The sequence below is a fragment of the Hemitrygon akajei genome, chromosome 22, assembly GCF_048418815.1.
Source record: "Hemitrygon akajei chromosome 22, sHemAka1.3, whole genome shotgun sequence".
NCBI classification, from domain to species: Eukaryota; Metazoa; Chordata; class Chondrichthyes; order Myliobatiformes; family Dasyatidae; genus Hemitrygon; species Hemitrygon akajei.
This window is the reverse complement of record NC_133145.1, coordinates 62,465,656-62,488,224: the sequence shown is the minus strand read 5'-3', so window position 1 is coordinate 62,488,224 and position 22,569 is coordinate 62,465,656. Positions and strand designations below refer to the sequence as shown.

Below are 22,569 nucleotides of genomic sequence, written 5' to 3'. Positions count from 1 at the left end.
GAAGATGTGCAACGAATGAGAACTGACCCATTACCCCATCATTGACCCCGCCCCCTTCACCCATCCTGCACCGCGCGCCTTTCCCGCGAAAACCGTTCAAGCCGAGCGAGCGGCAAAAAAAACCCTTGGCGCCCGTCAAACCAAACCTGATAACGGAAGTTCGACTTGAGCGGCGCGACCTGGCGGCCAATGGCGAGCAAGGGAGTGCCGGCCGCCGGCAGGGTGGGCACCAATGAGAGGCGAGAGGGCGGGATCTCCGGGCAGGGAGGCCGCCGAGGTGAGGTTGAGCCCGGCGGTGCTTTCTACTGGGAGTTCGGGGGAAGCGAAGGATTTTTTCTCCCTCCCTGCCTGCCGCTGCCCCTCCTCCCGTTAGCCGGCCGCCTTTCGGAGGCAACCTCCCGCGCCCTATTCCCCGAGCCGCCTCTTCGACCATGGCTCCTCACAAACACGTCGGGGGTAAGAACGCCGTGAAGAAGCCCAAGATCGACCAGATCCAGGCCGACCACGAGCTTTTCCTGCAGGCCTTCGAGAGTAAGTTCACCCCGCCGGCCTCACCCAGGGCGCTCCTCGCCTCCTTCGCTCATCATTACACCTTATCGGGATGAAATGGCGGGTGGGAGGGAGGGAGGGGGTGAGAGGAGGCTTCACACCCCTCCTGTCACCGGCATCCGGTGAGAATGATGGCCCCGGGATCCGACTCTTGACTAGGCCGCGCTCTCTGACCTAGTTTTCCCCTTACCCTCGCCTCCTCTCCCCTTGCTGAAGTAGAAGAGGGGTAAATGATAATCCGTGGGTATTTTCAGGTTGTGGTGGGTGGTGGGCTTAGGGACCCGGGTGAGATTCAGAGTGGTGACACGGTTACGGGGGAGAAGAGGTTATCTTCAACTTTAGTGATATTTTATCTATTATTTGCACTTCTCGAATAAAATTAACACAAGGTGTGGGAGTGGAGGAGGAGGATGGTAGGGTGGTAATGTGCTTTGAAAGTGCTTTCACACCATTTAACAACACCTGCAATGCTCAACAGTTGTGAAGTGACAATCGTTAATTTGTAAAGTCATTTTTCGCCCCTTCGCCCCTTTTATAGCAAAGTGTATAGAAATGTTTAATATTATTCGTTTGAGCGCAACCCCACTTTACATTTGGCTTCTTGATGGAGTTCTCGCGTTTCCTGGATCCTCCGTCGGCTTGTGGAGAGATTAGGGGGTGTGGAAGAGAGAGACTTGCTGGATGAGACCGTGACACTAATTCGTTCCCTTTCATTTTCTCAGAGCCAACTCAAATTTATAGATTTCTCCGAACCAGGAACCTCATAGCGGTAAGTGTCATTAAAAAAAACACTAAATCCGGGTGTACCGTCGCTTGCTGGGGAGATGGGTGTGTGACTTGGTAGAGGGTGTGCAGATTGCTTAAATTCCACCTGATTGATGATCATAGCGATTTTTTCAGGTAACAGGGTCACAGTTGCTTTCAGTTTGAAACCAGATCCGTGTGAATAAAACATTTACTCTTAACATATGTTATCATTTTAATATTAAAGTTATTCCTAGCCCCCAGATCACAGAAACGATTCTACAGAGAAACTAATGAGTCCGTTCTGTTTTTCAGCCCATCTTTTTGCACAGAACTCTCACTTACATGTCACATCGATTATCAAGAACTAACGCCAAAAGGTAATTTAAGGGGTCTAATATTCTTGAGACAATGAAAACCAAGCATTATTTGTTGGTTAAGACTTGTATTGAATGAAAGCAGAACATGCTTTGTTGGTTCATTCAGCATTAATAAATTGTCATGCATTTGCAGGTTTTTACATTTTAAAAACACCAGTTGTGATTGACACGTTTAAAGGAAGAGTTCAATGTTAACTGGATCTGTTTTTAAAGTACAAGACTAAACAGGTTTCTAAGTAAACATGCAGGGAGGATGTGCTGTTTTCACATCTAACTGAAGCAGTCTTGATTAATCTTAACTTTGGAGTTGTCCCTTTCTTAAGGAGAAAATTGAATGTGGAAGTGATATTTATCTAAACTAAATTGTTCAAGTATTTTCGAAGACTGCATCTTTCCTTGCATGGACTTCTCTAAACTGAGTTGAAAATTTTTGTTTAAATGATTATGCACGAGTAACCAATAGTTGGAGGAATCCTAACTGTGACAATTTGTTGTCATAAGTATTTGAGAAAGAATATTGTAATAGAAATGGTGTATTATGAATGGATGGTGATGGTTTGAATAACATAGATCTTCAGATACAAACAGAATCACCATTGTGCAATATCCTAGTCAAGGCTGTTTCTTAACTGATGTTTATTAATCAAGGATGTTAATTAAATTAAAGGGGTCTTGATGCACAAATCCCTTGAGGCAGTGCTTGTGAAGATGCAGGTGGTTTGATGTGATATATAATCTTGATTTCTGAGATACTTGTCTTGAACTCCCAGGTGTGGGTGATGTTTCACTCTAAGGAGATTTTGGGCTACTTCCTGGAAATTTGTTTTTACACTGGATATTGTTTATGGCAAAAGCCAGGGAGAGAATTTGTTTTGGGAGTCTGTCGTGGATAATCAGACCTGACTTGTGAGGTTGGTTGAGTGAGACTTGGAGATGTTGGCCTGAGATAGGACACCATTGCTGAATTTGCCTGACTTCCAAATGAATTGAAGGATTTTTTTGAAGACAAGTGCTTTAAGATGCTTGCTATACATTGTGTGTGTGTGTGTTCCTTTGATTGTGGATCATTAGTGCCCACTTCACCATGATCCTGATTTTGTTTTTTTTGAGCAGCCGAAGGTTCTGCTGACAAACTAGTTGGTGGTGGTGATTGATTTCACCAGTAATCTCTTGTTGAAAGGCTTTTGAAGTGTCAAATATGCTCTAAACATTCCTGGATTCATCTTTGTGGGAATGTTTTGTGATTTGGCAGGTGAAACATCTTTTGCCTGTAAATAAAATGATAGCAGGTGAATAAACTCACCTATAATATTGGGAATAAACCTCCATGAATTCTCCATGAATTTCCCAGGATCACCTGTGGCAATATTTGAATTTACCCCTAATATAACTTGCGAAAGTATTTAGTAGGTATAATGACCGTTTGAGGTCTTTTTATAGGCATTAATGCTCTGTTCTTTGCAAACATTCATTATTTAGAAAGTCTGAAAGATTTATTTTGTATCAAAGGCATTGTTTTTATGTGGATTAATAGGAAGGTCATAATTCAAATGTATTTTAAGTGATACATTGATTAGATTTGTTTTTCAAGTTAATTGACAGCAGTGTGTATTCACAGTAGTTGTGTTTGCTGGACCATCTCTGTTGGGAGCAGAAACTTGGGTCTGGTAATATTATCTTACAACATCATTAACTTGAAATGATTTAATTCCTTTGGTTGTGAGTGAAGAATAAACATGAATTAGAAAAGCTCATTGCAGAGTTTATATAATGCCAGTTTTTCAATTATTTATTCATTTGTGTTAAGGATCATGTTAGCTTTTCCCTAGTGAGTTTATCCTGTGTTCTTTGAAATAAACTCCAGGATAAATTTCTGAATAGTACCTGCCCAATCTAATGCGTTCTTGTGGAAGAATATATTTCAGAGGTTTGTTTGCTCGTTATTTGTTTGTCATTTTAGAGGTATTTTGTTATCTGTTCCACTTCATCAGTTTAATATTCACTGTTCTTGGGTAACTTTGTATTTGTTTCCACCTGACCTCACTAGGACTCATTTGCTTGTCAGTCTAATTTCTTTGTGCAAATACAAAAAGATGAGTCGGATGTTACCTGATTGAGTGGCAATAGCACATTAGAAAGGTAACATTTAAGGTGAAATGAAATGTTGCAAAGGATTCTCGTGGTTTCATTTTCCCATGTGAATCTTAAGTGAAACTATGCAGAGTTGTTTCTGAAAAGATATAATTGATGACCAGTTTGTATTAAAGACTATTCTTGGTATGTTATCTCTTGTTTTCATCTGCCTTAACTGGAAAATTAAAATTGCAGCATGTAAAATTGACTTTGATCACAAAGTACATGGACAGCTTATATAGCACTGCATATATCCATTTTCAAGGCAGAATAGTTTTTAGTATGCAAGAAATAGTTACAGATATTGTAACTACTTGATTTATGTGTGAATTACCCCATTGCTTGTGCTTTTCTTCCCTGCTTCCTCTTTCTCCAACATCCTCTCTCCAGCATCATCTCACTACTTCCCAAAAGAAAATTTAAGGGGAACATACTGGTAGCATCTTGAGAATACCTACTGGAATTAGATGACTATAAACAGTTTCTTTGGAAAGTGTGGAGAAATGTTTAGGAGTTTGTCTTCTACCTCTTTAACTTGATTCCTTGAAACCCCTTAATGTTCTTCCCATAGGGGGAGTAGATTATATTATCGCAAACCAAAATTTAAGGGTAGGAAATCTAGGATTGGTGTTGCATTTGAATCTTAAGTTTTTCACAACCTATATTTCTACTAGTAATAACATTTTTAAAGCTTTAGAGATTCATCAGAATTTGACCAGTTACTGCTCTTGAATCATGAAATATTGAATTCAGTTTCTTTAGATGTAAGTAATGCACTGTAAGTGGGGGCCATACATACATTGGAAAAAGACACTTGATGAAAACTTTTGATAGAAATGTAAATGAAATGTTTGGGAAAAAATTTGTTTTGACTATTTGTACTGATAATTGGTGTACAGTATTTAGAAATTATAATATTGCTACTTTTAAATTGGCTATTCATGCTTTGAATAAAGCTTTGTTTTGTAAACAAACCAAAATAGGCTGTTTCAGCAAAGTAATTGAATTTGAAATTTTTTTGACCATATCTGTTTTTTAAATGGCAGGTGTGACAAAACTAAAAGATTTCTGCAGGAAGACATTTGGATTTTTAAATTGCTGCATGTTTCATTGCCTTATTTAAGCTTTAAAGTTATTTAACATCAGTTAGGCACTCTAGATACAGTAGGTGTTGGTGGTTATCTTTCGTAAGATTTGCTATTTAAATCTATCTCAATTGAATGTGGGTAACCTAAATGGAATCAAGCATGTTTTCTGTAATTACAAGAGGGATGTGTATGTGGAATCCTATCTGAAGTTTAATATGACTGCTAGGTTCTATTATTCAATATTTTTTCCTTTGGATTTAATGTCAACTGGCTAGAAAACAAACATCTTATTTTTTACATGACATCTGAGGAGGAGAAGGGTGCTTTTGCAAAATACCCAGAACTATACTGTTCATTTGGGTGACTCTCTTCTGTTTAATGACAGACCTGGCTGAACTTTTTTGGGTGATTTAAGCATTTCAGCCAAGACATGATTTTGATGTTTAATTGTGATAATTAGGTATGATACTGCTTGATATCAGTCTGTCCATGTACAGGTGGCCCCTGCTTTTCGAACGTTCGCTTTACGGCAACTTGTTGTTACGAAAGACTTACATTAGTACCTGTATTCGCTGACCAAAGAGGATTTTCACTTTTACAAAAATAAGACGCCCACTTTATACGTGTATTTACCCTGAGAAAGACTACAATGACTGTGAAGCCTTGTGCGGGCAGTTGTGTGCACATGCGTATGCATGTACGTCCAATATTTATTTTCCTCCAAATCGATTTTGGCTCGCTGCCTTCCCGAGTTTGATCAGTGAAACTACACCGTACCTGTAATATTTCTACTTTATATAGGGTGAAAGTTTATCATATCATTCCTACTTTTACTATATGTTGGTGTTATTTTAGGTTTTATGTGTTATTTGCTTTGATTTGGTAGGTTATTTTTTTGTGTCTGGGAACGCTGAAAAAATTTTCCCATATAAGTTAATGGTAATTGCTTCTTCGATTGACATTTTGGATTACAAATGGTTTCGTAGGAACACTCTACCTTCGGATTGCGGGGGAGACCTGTATAATATTCTTGGTATTGCAATGGAATATGAATCCAATACTGTATTTAACTCCAGGTATTCAGATTTTTTTGATTTGATGTTAACATTGGCTTAGTATTTAGTTTGTTTTATTTGCACATGCTTTTCACCTGCATCTTTCAAATTGTTCTCGGTGTACAGAAGGAAAAGGTATCTCAAAACTAAATCCAAGCCCTTTTTTCCCTTTTTTGATGAATTTAAGACTGAAACCTGTGTCCCAATGAACACACAATCTTGCTCATAAATAAAACATTGTGACTTTAAACATTTTTTCTGCACCACAGCTAAAATAATGAATTTTAGCTGCATAATAAATTTTGTGAAAGTAAGAACAAAATTTTAAAGATAAAGGGGAAACTGGCAATCCTTTATGGACAAGGTTGCAAGTGACCTTCATGCTTCCTTAGACACAAGAGGTTCAGTTCTCATTTCCCCCACTTATCTCACTGTAATGTTTTCTGTCATTCCCAGTCACTCGTCATGATTTTGTTCCTGTCACCCAATAAAAGCAGTTTACAGTATCCAGTGTTACGTTCCCCAGTAACCGGGTGACTTATCAGCAAAGATAGATAGGTCTGCTGAAGCCTGATGCTACTATTTTCAAATGTTTTTATTTATAAAGGGGCACAAACGTATGGTTAATACAAAACATTCAGATCATATACGTCGTCGCAACTCAATCTAAAGCACAGGTATAGTAATAATCAATCAGAAATAAGCTCTATCGTTGTCTAGGGGTAATGTAGATATATATTGTTTACTGGATATCTAAAAGTCTTTTACGATCACTGCAGTTCCACCAGCTGCCGTCGTTGTGGTGTCGCGTTGGTGCACTTTTGTTAGAAAGAGAGAGAGAGATGGGATGAAACAGTTACCCGACCGGTTTTCCAACCTGGAGGAGTTTGGTTTGTCGGAGCCTCGTTGGGGGAATGAACGCTCATCTGTGGCCTCCCCTGTAGCTAAGCCGTTCTTCCGTTGTGGGGTCGCCAATCCCAGGCAAGGAAAAGACGCACACGAACCCCACCACCGGCTGTCGCTATCAAAACGCTGTCACAGGATTTCTAGCGTGTCTTCTGGTGCGTCTGAAGGGGTCCCCCCCCCCAGATCCTCCTTTATACTTCCTCACGGGATCGCCGGTGTCAATCTCTCTCTCAACCAGCCCACGTTGCCCGAGGGCTTTACACGTGGTCTTCCTGAGACAATAGTCAGAGTCACTTTATTCTACTTCCTGGGGAACGTGGTCTTCCGCACGTCTCCCTCTCTCTCCCATTTTCCTGTGTCTATTCAACACGTCTCTCCCCCTCTTGGGTCATTTGACCCCCCCCTTGACTAGGGCTCTTGCGATTCTCACAAAGGAGGGGGCTGGGGTCATAACACCAGTTAATGTGTCATGTTGTTTTTGGGATGTAAAACAAAACGAACCCATGCAGTCAGAGAACCTGTGAGTTTAGCCAGTGTCACACAACAGCACCAAGTACTGTATCTACTGTTACTGTATTGTAAATGTTTCACTGAAGCTTAGCTTTATTTGTCACATGTACGTTGAAGTGTATCATGAAATGTGTCATTTGTGTCAATGACCAACACAGTGCAAAGTGTGCTGGGACCAGCTCATAAGTGTGGTGCCGGTATAGTACGCCCACAACATACTAACCCTCGGTAATCTGTCTTTGGAATGTGGGAAGAAACCAGAGCACCCGGAAGAAACCCATGTGGTTGAAAGTGTTATGAACCCCAGTTTCAACACCTGGGAACCTAGTGACGTACTGGGAATCTGTGCGTTATGTATCCCAGTATCAGTTCTTGGGACGGTATGTGATGTACTGGGAATCTACGACTTTGTTTCTGTGAGTGTCACACGATGACCTACCCCAGCAATATAAAAGGAGCAGCGCAGATTGCTCTGCAGAGTCGAGTATGGTTTTGATCACGGAAAGACACCAGTGAGTGGGGTTGCTGGTTTAAACTCTCCAAGTAGCCCAAATAGGTAAGTTGAGATCGATCCAGAGTATTGATAAATGCCTCTCACGGTTGCTGCAGCTGGATGCAGTTGCAGAGAAGAGGGGAGAGAAAAGGTTTGAAACAGAAGAAATCTAGTGATAAAGATCACTGTTTGAACTCTCTCCAACTGGCCCATAAGTGTGAGTTTGATTCCATTCGAATATGAAAGTGTGGTTGTCACATAGTTAATCCACAGGAGTGGGTTCTCTGGTAAAGGAAAACCCTTGTGAATACCACGTGCGTGTGTTAACCCTTGTCTGGGTGTGGTAGTTCACTGAAGAAGGCACCTCTGTGGCAAATCACTGTTGGAGTTACTTCGTATGTCATGGAACTGGATAATCCAAATGTGGATTTTTGGCACCCACTTTGGTAAACCCCTGCAAGGTCTCAGGTGTGTAGTGACCAGTCCTGGGAAAAGGACGTCTCCTGTCAGTTACATGATGAAATTCTCATTTTTTGGGTACTGTGTGTCTGCCGAATCGCTTTTGGAAAGGTACGGTGGCCATTTCTGGCGTATCTCTGCGAGACTCACTTCTTCGCTGTATTTTGAATCTCTGTCTTCAAGATCGTCTCTTCGCTACACTTCAATCTAAAAGTCTCTCCTATCAATTCCCCCGTGAATCCCTGAAACTTTCTGAACTGACATTCTGAGACTGTGCCCCAGTAAGACTCTGTTAAGAATTGTTTCTAAGTTTGATCGTTTGGGAGCTATAGACATAGTGCTGTAACTTCGTTTTAAGTTAGTTGCTTGTTTAATGTTCTATGTTTCTGCTTGAGTGTTAATAAACTGTTGTTTTCCGATAATATCATGACTCTGTTCCACATCTATTATTGCTGGTTCCACATAACACAGGCAGTGGGAAATTGAACCCAGTTGCTGTTGCTGTAAAGTGTTAGGCTGGCTAACTGATACTCTACCATACTGTCATACCAATTTTGCAGGTCTACGCACAATTCATCCATCATTTTAATGCATGAGATTTCTATTTTTTAAAATTATATAAGTTTCTTACTAGCAATTTGTGTTTCACTACGAATGATTTTGTCCACACACGGTGCATTTTAAAAGATCTTTGAACAAAATCTTGTGGTTTTTTTTGTTACCTGCTGGTTTAATCCATAAATTTTGTTGTGCAATATATGTGGATTTATCAGGGCATCAGGGCAACACACCCCATTTGAAAGTGCCTACATTGGTTCTTACCAGATTTAAATTTCAAATGGTAGTAGCTTGTTTTCTAATTGTGCAATGGCATTATTTAATAAAGTTGTTATTTACATTTGTTATCTGAAATCTTTCTGCAATTCAGTAGTTCAATGTGGACATTGCTACTGTGATTTCTAATTGCAAAATGATGTTTTGCAAATGTATGCTCCTTGTCAGACTAATTAAAAATGTAAGTAGAGTAGCAGAGAGGCTTTCAGTTCAGTGAAATGTTTGTGAATGGTGATTAACTTCTGGGAAAGCAATGTACATCATGGTAACATTTTTCTAAACTGAACATTTGTTTTATCATTTGAAAGTTTTGAAGGTGAGAGGAAGATTTCCTAGTCTAGGATACTAGTCAATAGCTCTATTGGGTAGTATCCTCTCTAGCAGTATCATATTCCCTTTAGGAAACCTTGCTGTTTTATGAAATTTAGTGTTTGACACTACAGCTTTTATGTCAGTGCAAAGTAAAACTGTTGCATTCCTGCAGCAATCAGTCTGTGGTATCTTGCTGTATACCAACACTGACCCTTAAAATGCATTGCCACTCATGTTGCAGTCAAGTGAGTGCCTGTCCAAAATGATTCATTCCTTCAGTGAATAGTTGGAGGCTACATTGCCCCTTCATTGAATGCTCTTAGAATTTAGTACAACTTAATTATGTGCAGTTGGCCCTCCTTATTCGTGGATTCCGTATGCGCTGATTCAACCAACCGCGGATAGGGAAAACCCGGAAGTTCTCTCTGCAGCACTCATTGCTTGAGTATGTACAGACTATTTTTTCTTGTCATTATTCCCTAAACAATACGATATAATAACTATTTACATAGCATTTACATTGTATTAGGTATTATAACTAATCTAGAAATGACTTAAAAGTACAGGCATCCCCGGGTTATGAATGAGTTCCGTTCCTGAGTCTGTCTTTAAGTCGGGTTTGAAGTCGGAACAGGTACATCTGGTATTATTTAGTGTCAGTTAGTCAAACGATTTTCTTAGTATATAGTACATATTTTACCTTTCTATGCATATAAAACACTTAAGAAACATACATATTTCAATAATTTAACCACTGGGTTGCTTAGTAACAATTGTAGCTTTCATTGGGGCAGGGCCTTTCATATGCTCCATTAAAATTGTTCTGATTGTTGACTGATTGTAGCCTAACGCTTTTCCAATGACTGATGGTGTTTCACCTCTTTCCGATCGCTTTATTACTTACACCTTATTTTCAATCACGATCATGATTATTTTCGTGAACAGAAACATTGCAGATTCAGAGCTGCGATGCCAGGTCCTAATGTCCACCGCACTGAATATGTTAAATAAAGTCCGGGGTTCCGCTGGGTCCTAAAGAGGACCACACTGATACATGTTAAATAAGGGACTTGAGCATCCGTGAATTTTGGTATCCACGGGAGTTCCTGGAACCAATCCCTCGCGAATAAGGAGGGCTGACTGTATTGATTGAGTTTTTTCTTTCTTCTTTTTTCTTGCTGGTTTCCCACCTTTTTCAGCATGTAGGCAATTTAATTGGGCCAATTACACACTGTGTGAGCTCATAGTTTCTGTTTTATCGTCTTACTGATTAGATTCCACTAATATCACACAAATTGTGAATTTAGATTGTGTAATTAAAAAATGTCATCCTGATACAATGCCACTGGTTTATAATTGAGTTGTTTCCATATTTATTAAAAATCAGTTTGGGAGACTTCATCCTTTACCAGCCTGTCTTAATCCTTCCTCCAAGATAATCCACCAATGTCAAGAAACCCCTGAATTGCTACCAACCATTAGTATCATTAAATAAGCAGACCATTACTATACATCATACTTCACATGGTCTCATCAATGCTTTATATAACTGGATCATACTGTTAAATTCCACTGTTGGATTTCCCGTTTGCTGTGGCTGTGTACTTGCAGTTTCTGAATTATTTCAAAATCCCATTGCAGCATCTTGACCTGATCCTTTTACCCACAAGTGCTGTTTGACCTTCTGAGTTCCTCTTGGAGTTTTCTTTTTGTTCCAGATTCGGGTATCTGCAGTCTCTTCTGTCTCCATTTTAAAGTTCTTGTTCTTTTAGGTTAATTTCATCTAATTTTGGTTTTGGAATTTAGTAATGTCTGCTGTACTTTCATCATCAGTGGTCACATCCCTCCATTTTCATTGTTGCTGTGTGTTTATTTCTCTCTCATCTCTCATCACTGGTTAAAGTGAGAGAAGAGTAGAGGTCTGTAAACTTTCTGTATGGATGAAGAAAAAATGCATTTGGCTCTTTTTGGGTCTGTTCCTGCTTATTGGCATTTTATTCTCAAGTCAAAATATTTTTCCACTCTTCTCCAATTAATTTTTACACCAATTTTTTTTAGGTATTGAGGTTCTCTTTTAAGCTCATGATATTTTTGTTGTTTTTGCCCATTACTCAGAACTTAAAAATATTTGTCCTCTGGTTTCTGCTCTGTTGGAAGCAATGTTTGCTTCTCTGCAATTATTTTTGCTCTTTGGATTGTAGCTTTCTTGGTCAATGCTGCTGTCAGAAGTTTAATTGTAACAGCCAAAAATCCTTTGTAAACTTTTCTCAGTAGGCTTAAGGCATTCAATAAAGTCATTCTTGTTTACTTCAGTGCTGCTTTTTCATGCACTAACCAAAATCCCTTGATTTCCTCGAAAGCTATTGATGAGCAAGTCTCAGAGGCAGATATTTATTGTCTCAATCCTGAATGGTTAACCACTTTTGAGATCGTCTTCTGATTCCAGACAATGTTAACTTCTCATCTACCCTGTCAAGCTCTTTAATGTTTTCTACATTTTAGTAACACTGTCTTATTCTTCTAAGCACCATAGTACAGACCTAGTCAGCTTAATCTTTTGTGACAAACCTGCCGTATTAGGAATCAAACTACTGAACTGTCTCAAGTGGAAGAATATCTGCCCTTGGATAAGAAGACCAGACTTGTACACACTAATCCAGATGTGGTCTTGCCAAAGCTCTGTGTAATTGGAACAAGATGTTTATGTGAACACAATTGCTATCTGTCGTTTTATAATCTCACCTCTTCTTTTCTGCCAGATCAGATGCTTCTGCATTTTTCTACATTATGTTCCAATTATAATTATTCACTTAACCTGTCACTATCCCCTTTAAGCCTCCCTACATTTTGCTCACTGCTGTCAACAAGGAACCTGGATGACATATGATCTCGTTCGGATGATTAATCCAGATTGTGACCAAATGGGCTTCAACATTGATCCTTATTTCACTCCCTTGGATACATCTTTCCTGCCTGAAAAAGACCGGTTTATTCTACTGGTTTCACCCCCGGACCAATGCTGCTATGATGCACTTCAATTTTAATTATCCTTTGTGTAGCACTTTATTGAAGATTAACTACATAATCTAACTACATAAGACAACTGGTTCACCCTCATCTATTCTGCTAGCTTCAACATGTTTGATAAGCATGATTTCCATTTCACAAGTAACTTGTTGGCTACCCAGTCCTACTATTCTCTAAATGTCTTTGCTGTTTTAATAATTCCGGTATTTTTTATGTTAAGGTCAGGTTAATGGGTCTGTAGTTCCTTGCTGAATCTTTGCTAAATAGTGGAATATTTGTTACCTTCCAGTCTGCAAACCTTTCAGAATCAAGTTTAACATCACCAGCATATGCCACAGAATTTGTTGTTTTATGGCAGCACTACATTGCAATGCATGCATCAAACTATCAATTTATATACTATAAGTATATAATAAGCAGTGCAAAAGGAGAGGGGGGGGGGAGAGAAGAGAGGTTCATTGTCCATTCAGAAATCTAATGGAAGAGGGGAGATTACCCTGGGTAATGGAGAACTTTAATGGATTCCACCTTTTTTTTTGAGACATTGCCTTTTAAAGGTGGCATGGATGCTGGGAAGGCTGGTGCCTGTGATGGAGCTGTCTAAGCTTACAACCTTCTGCAGCTTTTTCCGATCCTGTGCAATGGCCTCATCATATATTGTGAATTTGTATATGTGCTGTTTGCACTGCAGGTAGGTAGTAAATCTCTAAATTCTGCTAGCAAGCTAGTGAGTCTGGTGCACTAGCTTTTTTCAAGTTGCATGGGAACTTGTATTTTTATTTTAGCCTTAAGTGCCTTTGCTCCTCTTGAAGTCAGTTATCACCAAGTATGGATTTATGACCAGAATCTGTGCCAGAGGGTTTTTGTTTATTTTACAATCTGACTTGCTGTTTATACTAAATATAAGTGCTCTAAACCTTTTGTCAGATTCATTTTTGTCACTCCCTATTGCATGGCTTGATTCATTCTTGCTTTAAGTGATTATTTTAACACTAGTGGAATAACACTGTTACAAACCTGATAAAGCAATTTCAGTGAGTAAATTTGGGAATGAATTCCACTCTCATAATAGCCATGGCATCTGCACTATTGAAGCAAGTAGCAGTCTTTATTTTCAAGTTCTGCTTAGTAAATGAATTACAACTCCTGTGAGTGACTTTTAGCTGGAAAAATGAGAAGAAAACCGTGGCATTGGATTGGAAGTTAATCCCAAAGCATTCAAATAAGTGCAACACATTGTTAACCTCTTATAAATGCTGAAACACTTTATGGAAATACTATCTAAGCAGATCTACAAGGTAGGTATTTGCTTATAAGCTACATATTCATCATGACTGTGAGTGAAATTGCATTGATGGGGTGTTACTGTGAATAAGTTTAAATTTGAATGAGTCTATCGTTGACAATTACATCAATTGCACGAGTACAGTGGAAAAACTTGCAGCAGCATCATAGGCACATAGCACATTAATCACATCATTCACTAGAAAAACATATTTAGCATAAAGTTTATAAAATTATATAAGAGAACACAATTACAACAAAAAGTCCACTGTGGTGCAAAAGGGGTATGGTGTTGCTATTACTGAAGTAATGATGAGGATTGTGCACATTGTGAATGGTTGAAGGGAAGTAGCTGTTCTTGAAACTGGTGGTGTGGGACTTCAGGCTTCTGTAAACCTCTGCCCAATGGTAGCTGCAAGAAAGTGGTATGACCCAGATGGTGAGTACCATTGATAGATGTTGCTGCCTTAAGAAAATGCCACATGTAGATGCCACCTATGGGTACCATCTGTGGTGAAAGTGGATGTTTGATGGCTTTCAGGTTTTCTTGGAGAAAGTTACTAATCTGTGCTGCAGGTCTATCATGGTTTAATTATTGACAGTTATATTCTCCTGGCTAACTTAAACTGACATTCTATGCTACTGAGAACGAAAGTATTCATCATTGAGTTAATCAGCTTTTAAAAGATTATTGTAGGCTGTCTGCATTCACAATGATGATTTGTAGACTGAAATTTATGCATATCTTTGACTAAAACAACTGCATATATTTGTAATATTTTGGTTGCTGCTCATTGTCAGTTCAGTACAAGGAGTCTTGCCCATTAGGTGCAAACCTGGGCTGACATGGATTAACATAATAAGCTTCAGTTGACAAATAGCACAAGATACTCTTTGTTTTCAAGGGTAATTCCATTTGAAGGTTAGCAATGCAAAAATGTTGCTTCTGCTCAAATCAACAAGTTCTTCACGTTACACCATCCTCAGTTTTTTTTTGTCTATTGCACCTTTTATGCCAGCAGTTTTGTAGTATTTTATTTCTAATGGCTAATTCAAGTGAGGGTTGTTTGGCAAATAGACTGGAGTCAAGTAGTGTTTCTGAAGGCTGATTTGTACTTCTGCGACAAATGAACGACATAGGCACAGCGTAGCCACGTAACCTATGCTGTACCCTACGCCATAGCCTGGCGTGCACCTCTCCAAAAATGTAACTGCGCGTCAAGGCGACACAGACCACAACAACTGTGATTGGTCCACTTGGTAGCATCGCATTTCCTCCTGTCTATAGGCATACTGTACGTACACTGATGCGAAATAAATGGTTGGAGACAACGAACTAAATCTACCTGCTGACATTCAAAAATGTTTGAAATGCATTTCCTTGTCCATGTCACTCAGTGGCCGGACAAGCACAGAAAATTCACCCTCCTTCTGCCTCAATCTGTTCACAGTGGTTGTACACACCATCTCCTCTGATGTCTTCTCTCTTTTCTGCATTGCAGTGATTTCAATAAAAGTAACCCTTGTTCAACATTTATTAGCTCCAACTCCAACATGATGTGCTCAATCGCCATTAGAAACCCCACCGCCAACTAGCGTTTTGGCAGTGAATTGTGGAGCGACACAGACACACCAATGCACAGGTGTAAATGCTCACAATGGCACAGGCCACTTACGAAGGCTACGGCGTAGGCTACTACGCAGAAGTATAAATCAGCCTTGAGCCTACTTTCAGTTGCAGAGGAAGAAGCAGAACTGATTAATTGTTTCTCTGCCCTCCCCCCCCCCCCCCCAATCACCATACCTCTGCACTTCCCAATTTTCAGCATGATGTGAGTTTTGAATAGTTTTGAGGCTAAAGACCAAAGCAGGTGGTCCTTTTCTGTTTAAGTATGGGTGATACACTGAAGATCACTGAATATTGTATTTAGACAGTGCATCTTCTAAACTGTACATGGCACCTATAAACGCTGATATGCCAAAATGTTTTGCACAGGAGGAAGTAAGGATATTACTGAATTGATAATTTAGAGGTAAAGGAAGTAATCTGTGAGCCATAAACACAAAATACTCTGCAGATGCTGGGGTCAAAGCAACACGCACAACACACTGGAGGAACTCAGGAAGTCGGGCAGCATCCATGGAAACAAACAGTCAACGAGACCTTTGTCAGATCTTGGCCCGAAACGTTGACTGTTCATTTCCATGGATGCTGCCCGACCTGCTGAGTTCCTCCAGCGTGTTGTGTGAGTCTGTGAGCCAGTTGGGTTGGTCAGTACTATCTGAGGGGAATAATGCTTATAGTGATTTTTGGCAAGGTATACATCTCTAGAGTTAGAAAATATGTGATAGCATTGCATCAGTGGTAGCTTTATGTGCGTTTTATTACACTACCCTAAAATAAGCATTTCTGAAAAGTGGCCAATATAAAGTACAACATATATATTCAACCTAGTGGTATTTTGTCATCAGTGATCCCTCAACATTGAAATTTGTCACAATGATAGCTGAGTTCAAGCACTTTTCATCAAATGTTGTTATAAAATGCTACGTTGAAAACTGTGTCATTGGTGGCACTCGCAGTACAGTGCCCATTTCAGTAGAGTGAATAATTTCATTTTTAGAAAAATATTTGTCTGTTTAGTTTAGAAAAGTCAATGAAAACCCTAGGACATATAATCACATGGATTTGTAGATAATTTATTTAGGAATTCAAATAAATAATCACTTTTGTATATATTCCATATTAACATTAGTACAGCAGAAAATGTTACCCCTCCCCCCAAGATAAAAAACCTCATTTGGAGAGATTTCTGGAGTTTTATCAATGTCATGATATTTTCCATATTGTTGTATCAAATCAAAACAATCTTTAGCTTTTGTCATAGCATATAGAATTACATTATAATAATTCAAATGTGGGGTTCCACACAGCCATAACCTAGGCCCCATTTGGTTGTAAAATGAATATATTTAATCAAAGACTGCTTCCATTCTTTGTTTTCCATACTTCCATAACCTATTAATAATCATAATTTTCCAAGTCTTCCACATCTTCATCTGAACTTTTCCACACTCTCTGAGGTGGATGCCTGGTTCGCACAGTCTGCCAGTCTACACATGTCAGTATACCTGAGTCCGTTTGCAACACACACACATCTTGGGAGTGAACATTTTTTTGGACAGTTACAGGCCAGTAGATCCAGAATAGCATCAGGTGCTGGCTGGCCTTCCATCCAGTGTACCATCAACTGTTCAGCTTCCTTTTCTCTCTCCATCTTCCAGCCTTTGCCAACAGGGCTTGGCACTTGTGGTCCTTCTCCAAACATCTCCATATACCAACCTAGTAGTTGGCTGTTTGTGTATGTTTTGTTAAGCAGTTCTTGCATGGTGGGAGTTGATGATTTTTGATTTCACCTTTTTTGGCACAGAAAAGATGATACCTGAGCCCATTGACCTTGGTGATTGATGCTTTTGGGGCATACAGGAGACATGTAAAGGCCTCCAGTTTGTCCATCAGTTCTGGGGAGAGGTCCCATTCCTGACCCAACTCTAAGAATGTGTCCTGAGATTCCTTGTTGCTGCTCAGAAGTTTTAGGGGCACTTGTCTTCCCTTTGCCTGCAAAAGTGCTTACAGTGTCACATCCTGTCTATGCGTGCAACCCGATGAGAGCCCTACAAACCTCTATACCAACAGTGGCAGCAACCTTCCTGATGTCTGCAAGCCTTGTACGGGTTCTAGTGCTACACTTCTGGAACAATGGGACCTCAATCTTGTCACAAAATGATAAAGACATGATAAAGACATCTGTGTCTTCTGAGCAGATCACTACAGATTGGTATCCCTCTCTTGTGGCATGGGCAGCATGGAGAAGTAGCTGACTATCTGCTTGTTGACACTGAAGAGCTGACACCACCTCACTGTCTTGAGAGGTGATTCTGAAACATTTTTTTTTTAATTTTATTTTTATTTGGATAAGGTATTCACAAGTATTACACAAACTTTTTTACATATAAAGCCTTTTCCATTTTTTATCTGTATGAATCTATATATATTTATACATTCACAAGTACACACTGAGATGATATAGAAGAAAAATAATTGGGGACTTAAATAGATATTTATGGGCAATTGTAATTCCACACTATTAAACTAAATAATAGTTGTTAAAAAATAGCAATAATAATGGTTGAATGATAATTACCATGTACCTCTTCTCGTCCATTTCTTGTCCAAAATAATGTGTGTAATCCTATGTAACTTCCATCGTAGGTGTTTGTATCTTAACACGTTCATGTTTAAACATACCATAAACATACTTATCCAATTCCTGCATACTTATTTACTTCAATTTATCTTGTTTTTCCCAAAACTTTTTCTTTACTTGTGGTGTTGATTCCACATTTTCCTGAAATAAAACAGTGAACTTTCAAACCAAGGGAGCACTATTACTATGTTGATGAGGAAAGCAATATGAACCATTAAGAGAATCATCTAGTCTGCTCGCTTTGGGGTTATAAATTCAATCCATTTATTCCAAATTTGATAAAATTTTTCTTCTTGAATTCTCAGGGAGTAAGTCATCTTTTCAAAATAATTTCCAAATAATTTTAAATATTTCCAAAATAATTTCATGCTAATCTTCTAAAGTAGGTAATACTGGATTTAGCCACTTTCTGGAGATTGATTTCTTACTTGTTGTTAAAAGGGCCTGAAGCAACTTTATATCTTTCTTCTGTTCCGAAAGCAATACATGCCCCAAATAGAGAGTCACAAAAACCAGAGGTATCTGTATCTTAAATGCCTTAACTAATGTTCTGTGAATACCTTTCCAATATAAACTTAATTTAGTGCAATCCTAAAAAATATGGAAAAGATATGCCTCCTTGGAGCCACATCTTCTCCAACATGCCATGTTTGTGTCTTTATATTTTTCTGGTATGGGGTCTTGAAGTATCTTTAATTTTCCAGCAATGTTCTCTCTAAACCAACGAGTTAGTTGAAGACCACTGAAAGCTGCATATTTTTCCCCAAGCTCCTCTGAAAGTACCAACCCAGCTTCTTTCTCCCACTTCTCTTTAATATACAATATGTTTTCATTTTTGGCATGAGAGAGGGTATTATATAACCAAGAAATTGATTTACTTGGTATTGAGTTGTAAGCCGATTCAGAATCTTGAAAATTTCTAATTCTGCTGTTGATAAGTCTGTACATCTACAACTGTGGTTAAAGTAGTGTCGTATTTGAAGGTACCTAAAAAAAAAAGTCATTGTGTTTTAGGCCATGTTTGTCCTGCAGGGATTGAAAACTTTGTAATACACTTTTATGTGTGAATGAGAGGTGGGTTGTAAGACCTTACTTTATCCATAGCTCAAATCTTTTATCTCCTCTGCTGGGAAAGAATTTGGTATCATAAGCGCACCATCTAAAAAGTTTTAATTTTCACATAAATTAGTCACCTGCTGCCATACTTTTAATGTGAGATTTATCCAGCTGTTTTTAATCTTTTCCAATTGGGCCATCAATCCTTTGTCTGCAATTGAGGCCTCTAGAGGAAAACTGTCAATCAGTCCAAATTCTATTTCCTTCCATCTAGCCTTGTATTCCCTATTACACCAATAGGGGGGTTATCTGTGAAGCGTAAAAATAATTTCTCAAGCAAGGAAATGCCATACCTTCTCCTTCCTTTCCTAACTGTAAGGTATTAAATCGGGTTCTAGGTTTCTTTCCTTGCCAGATAAAGCAGGAAGTCCATTTGTCTCATTTCCTAAATTGATTATCGTCTACTTCCACAGGTAAATTCCAGAAAAAGCAAAGTAACCGAGGGAGAATATTAATTTTTATGGTATTTGTCCTTGAATTTAAACCTAAAAAGGGGATAAGATTCCATCTATATATATCTGCTTTTATCTCTGAAACGAATGACCCATAATTTACCTGTGACAACATTGAAAACTCTTTTGGCAAGGTTATTCCTAAATATTTTAATTATTTAGTTTCCAACTTTTTTGGATTCCAGTTTTTTGGATGCTGTATAATTTAGGGACATAACCTGCATTTTCTTTTCATTAATTTTATAACCTTGTAGCGGTGTGCTACACGCAGCGCTGAAAGAACGACACGTAGTTGGTGAGCTGCAGTTGTAAAAGAGATTTATTCAAACTTCGCGGCCACGCTTTAAAGCCTTCCTGATCCCGCCCGGGGAGGGCAGGAATGCTGTAGGGGGCGCATATTCACAGTCCCGTCCCGCGCGTGGTCTTTTTCCCTTGCTGGTGAAGCAGGCTTGGCGCCCTCTTTGGGACCGGCTTCAATGCCGGTGTGCGCCACTTCGTGAGCCGTTTCAAGTGTGCTGGGAAGTGGGTCGCCACATAACCTCCCCCCCCCCCCAAGAACTGGCGATACACCCCCCAATGTCCTCAGTCTGAGTCGGTCCCTGTTTGGGAGCTCTGCCTCTGCGCCGCAGTGCCTGAATCTCGACCGGCTGCGCCAAGTCCACATGGGCCGGTTTGAGTCGGTCCACTGTGAAAACCTCCTTTCCCCCCCCAATGTTCAGCACGAATGTGGACCCATTGTTTCTGATCACCGTAAATGGCCCCTTGTAGGGCCGCTGTAGCGGTGCCCGATGTCCGCCCCGTCATACAAAAACGAACTTACAGTTTTGCAGGTCGTTGGGTATGCAGGTCGAGTTCTGCCCATGCTGTGAGGTGGGTATGGGGGCCAGGTTACTGAGCCTCTCGCGTAGTCTGTCCAGGACTGTTGCGGGTTCTTCCTCTTGCCCTCTTGGGGCTGGTATGAACTCTATCCTGGGACGACCAGGGGTGCGCTGTACACCAACTCGGCCGACGAGGTGTGCAGATCCTCTTTGGGCACCGTGCGGATTCTGAGCAGGACCCAGGGAAGCTCGTCCACCCAGTTAGGCCCTTTGAGGCGGGCCATGAGAGCCGACTTCAGGTGACGGTGGAAACGTTCCACTAGTCCGTTTGACTGTGGGTGGTAGGCAGTTGTGTGGTGCAGCTGTGTCCCCAAAAGGCTGGCCATAGCTGACCACAGGCTGGAGGTGAATTGGGCGCCTCTGTCGGAGGTAATGTGGGCTGGTACACCAAAGCGAGATACCCAGGTTGCAATCAGTGCTGGGGCATAGGATTCGGAGGTGGTGTCGGTGAGCGGGATCGCCTCTGGCCATCTTGTGAACCAGTCCACGATAATCAGGAGGTGTTGCGCTTTGCGCAACACTGGCAAGGGGCCCACAATATCCACATGAATGTGGTCGAAACGCCGGTGGGTGGGGTGGAACTGCTGCGGCAGGGCTTTGGTGTGCCGCTGCACCTTGGCTGTTTGGCAGTGCATGCACGTTTTGGCCCATTCACTGACCTGCTTGCGGAGTCCGTGCCAAACGAACCTGTTGGCTACCACCCGGACGGTTGACCTGATGGAGGGGTGCGCTAAGTTGTGAATGGAGTTGAAAACGCGCCGCCAGGCTGCCGGGACGACGGGGCGGGGTTGGCCGGTGGTGACGTCACAGAGTAGGGTCCTCTCACCTGGGCCTACGGGGAGGTCCTGGAACTGCAAACCAGAGACTGCGGTTCTGTAACTAGGGATCTCCTCGTCTGCCTGCTGCGCCTCCACCAGCGCTTCATAATCTACCCCCTGGGTATAGGGCTTGGATATTAGGTCTGGAGAGAGCGTCCGCCACGACATTGTCCTTTCCCAAGACATACCGGAGATCTGTCGTGTATTCAGAGATGTAGGACAGATGTTGCTGCTGGCGGGACGACCAGGGGTCGGATGCTTTCATGAACGCAAAGGTAAGAGGTTTGTGGTCCATGAACGCGGTGAAGGGCCTACCTTCTAAGAAGTACCTGAAATGCCGGATTGCCAGGTATAGCGCCAACAGTTCCCGGTCGAAAGCACTCTATTTGAGCTCGGGTGGTCGTAGGTGTTTGCTGAAAAACGGCAGGGGTTGCCAGCGACCCTCGATGAGTTGTTCCAGCACTCCACCGACTGCTTTGTTAGATGCGTCCACTGTGAGGGCAGTAGGGGCGTCTGTTCTGGGGTGCACTAGCATCGCGGCGTTTGCCAAGGCTTCTTTGGTTTTAATGAAAGCGGCGGCGGACTCCTCGTCCTAGGTAATGTCCTTGCCCTTACCCGACATCAGGGTGAACAGGGGGCGCATGATTCGGGTTGCTGAAGGGAAGAAGCGGTGGTAGAAATTCACCATACCCACGAATTCCTGAAGGCCTTTGATTGTGTTGGGTCGGGGGAAATGGCGGACCGTGTCTACCTTGGCGGGCAGAGGGGTTGCCCCATCTTTAGTAATCCTGTGGCCCAGGAAGTCAGTGGTGTTGAGCCCGAACTGGCATTTGGCCGGGTTGATTGTTAGGCCATATTCACTCAGTCGGGCGTAGAGTTGACAGAGGTGAGACAGATGCTCCTGACGACTACTGCTGGCTATGAGGATGTCATCCAAATAGATGAAAGCGAAGTCCAGGTCGCGTCCCACCGCGTCCATTAACCGCTGAAACGTCTGTGCAGCATTCTTTAGGTCGAACGGCATGCGGAGGAACTCGAAAAGGCCGAACGGTGTGATGAGTGCCGTTTTGGGGACGTCATCCGAATGCATCGGGATTTGATGGTATCCTCGGACAAGGTCTACCTCAGAGAAGATCCGTGTGCCTTGCAGATTTGCTGCAAAATCCTGTATGTGCGGCACAGGGTAGCGGTCCGGTGTTGTAGCCTCATTCAGCCTGCGGTAGTCACCGCATGGTCTCCAGCCCCCTGTTGCTTTGGGCACCA

At 41.0% G+C, this 22,569-nt stretch overlaps 1 protein-coding gene across 1 annotated transcript in view; it reads left to right on the top strand.

The window, feature by feature from the left end:
- Positions 1–275: 275 nt before the first annotated feature.
- suz12b (SUZ12 polycomb repressive complex 2 subunit b) overlaps positions 276–22,569 on the top strand; it is an 81,264-nt gene continuing 58,970 nt past the window's right edge. Inside the window, exons 1-3 of the mRNA XM_073026455.1 lie at positions 276–531; positions 1,272–1,318; positions 1,609–1,673. Coding sequence (XP_072882556.1) covers positions 432–531; positions 1,272–1,318; positions 1,609–1,673 — 212 coding nt within the window. The 5' untranslated portion in view covers positions 276–431. The remainder of the gene's footprint in view (positions 532–1,271; positions 1,319–1,608; positions 1,674–22,569) is intronic.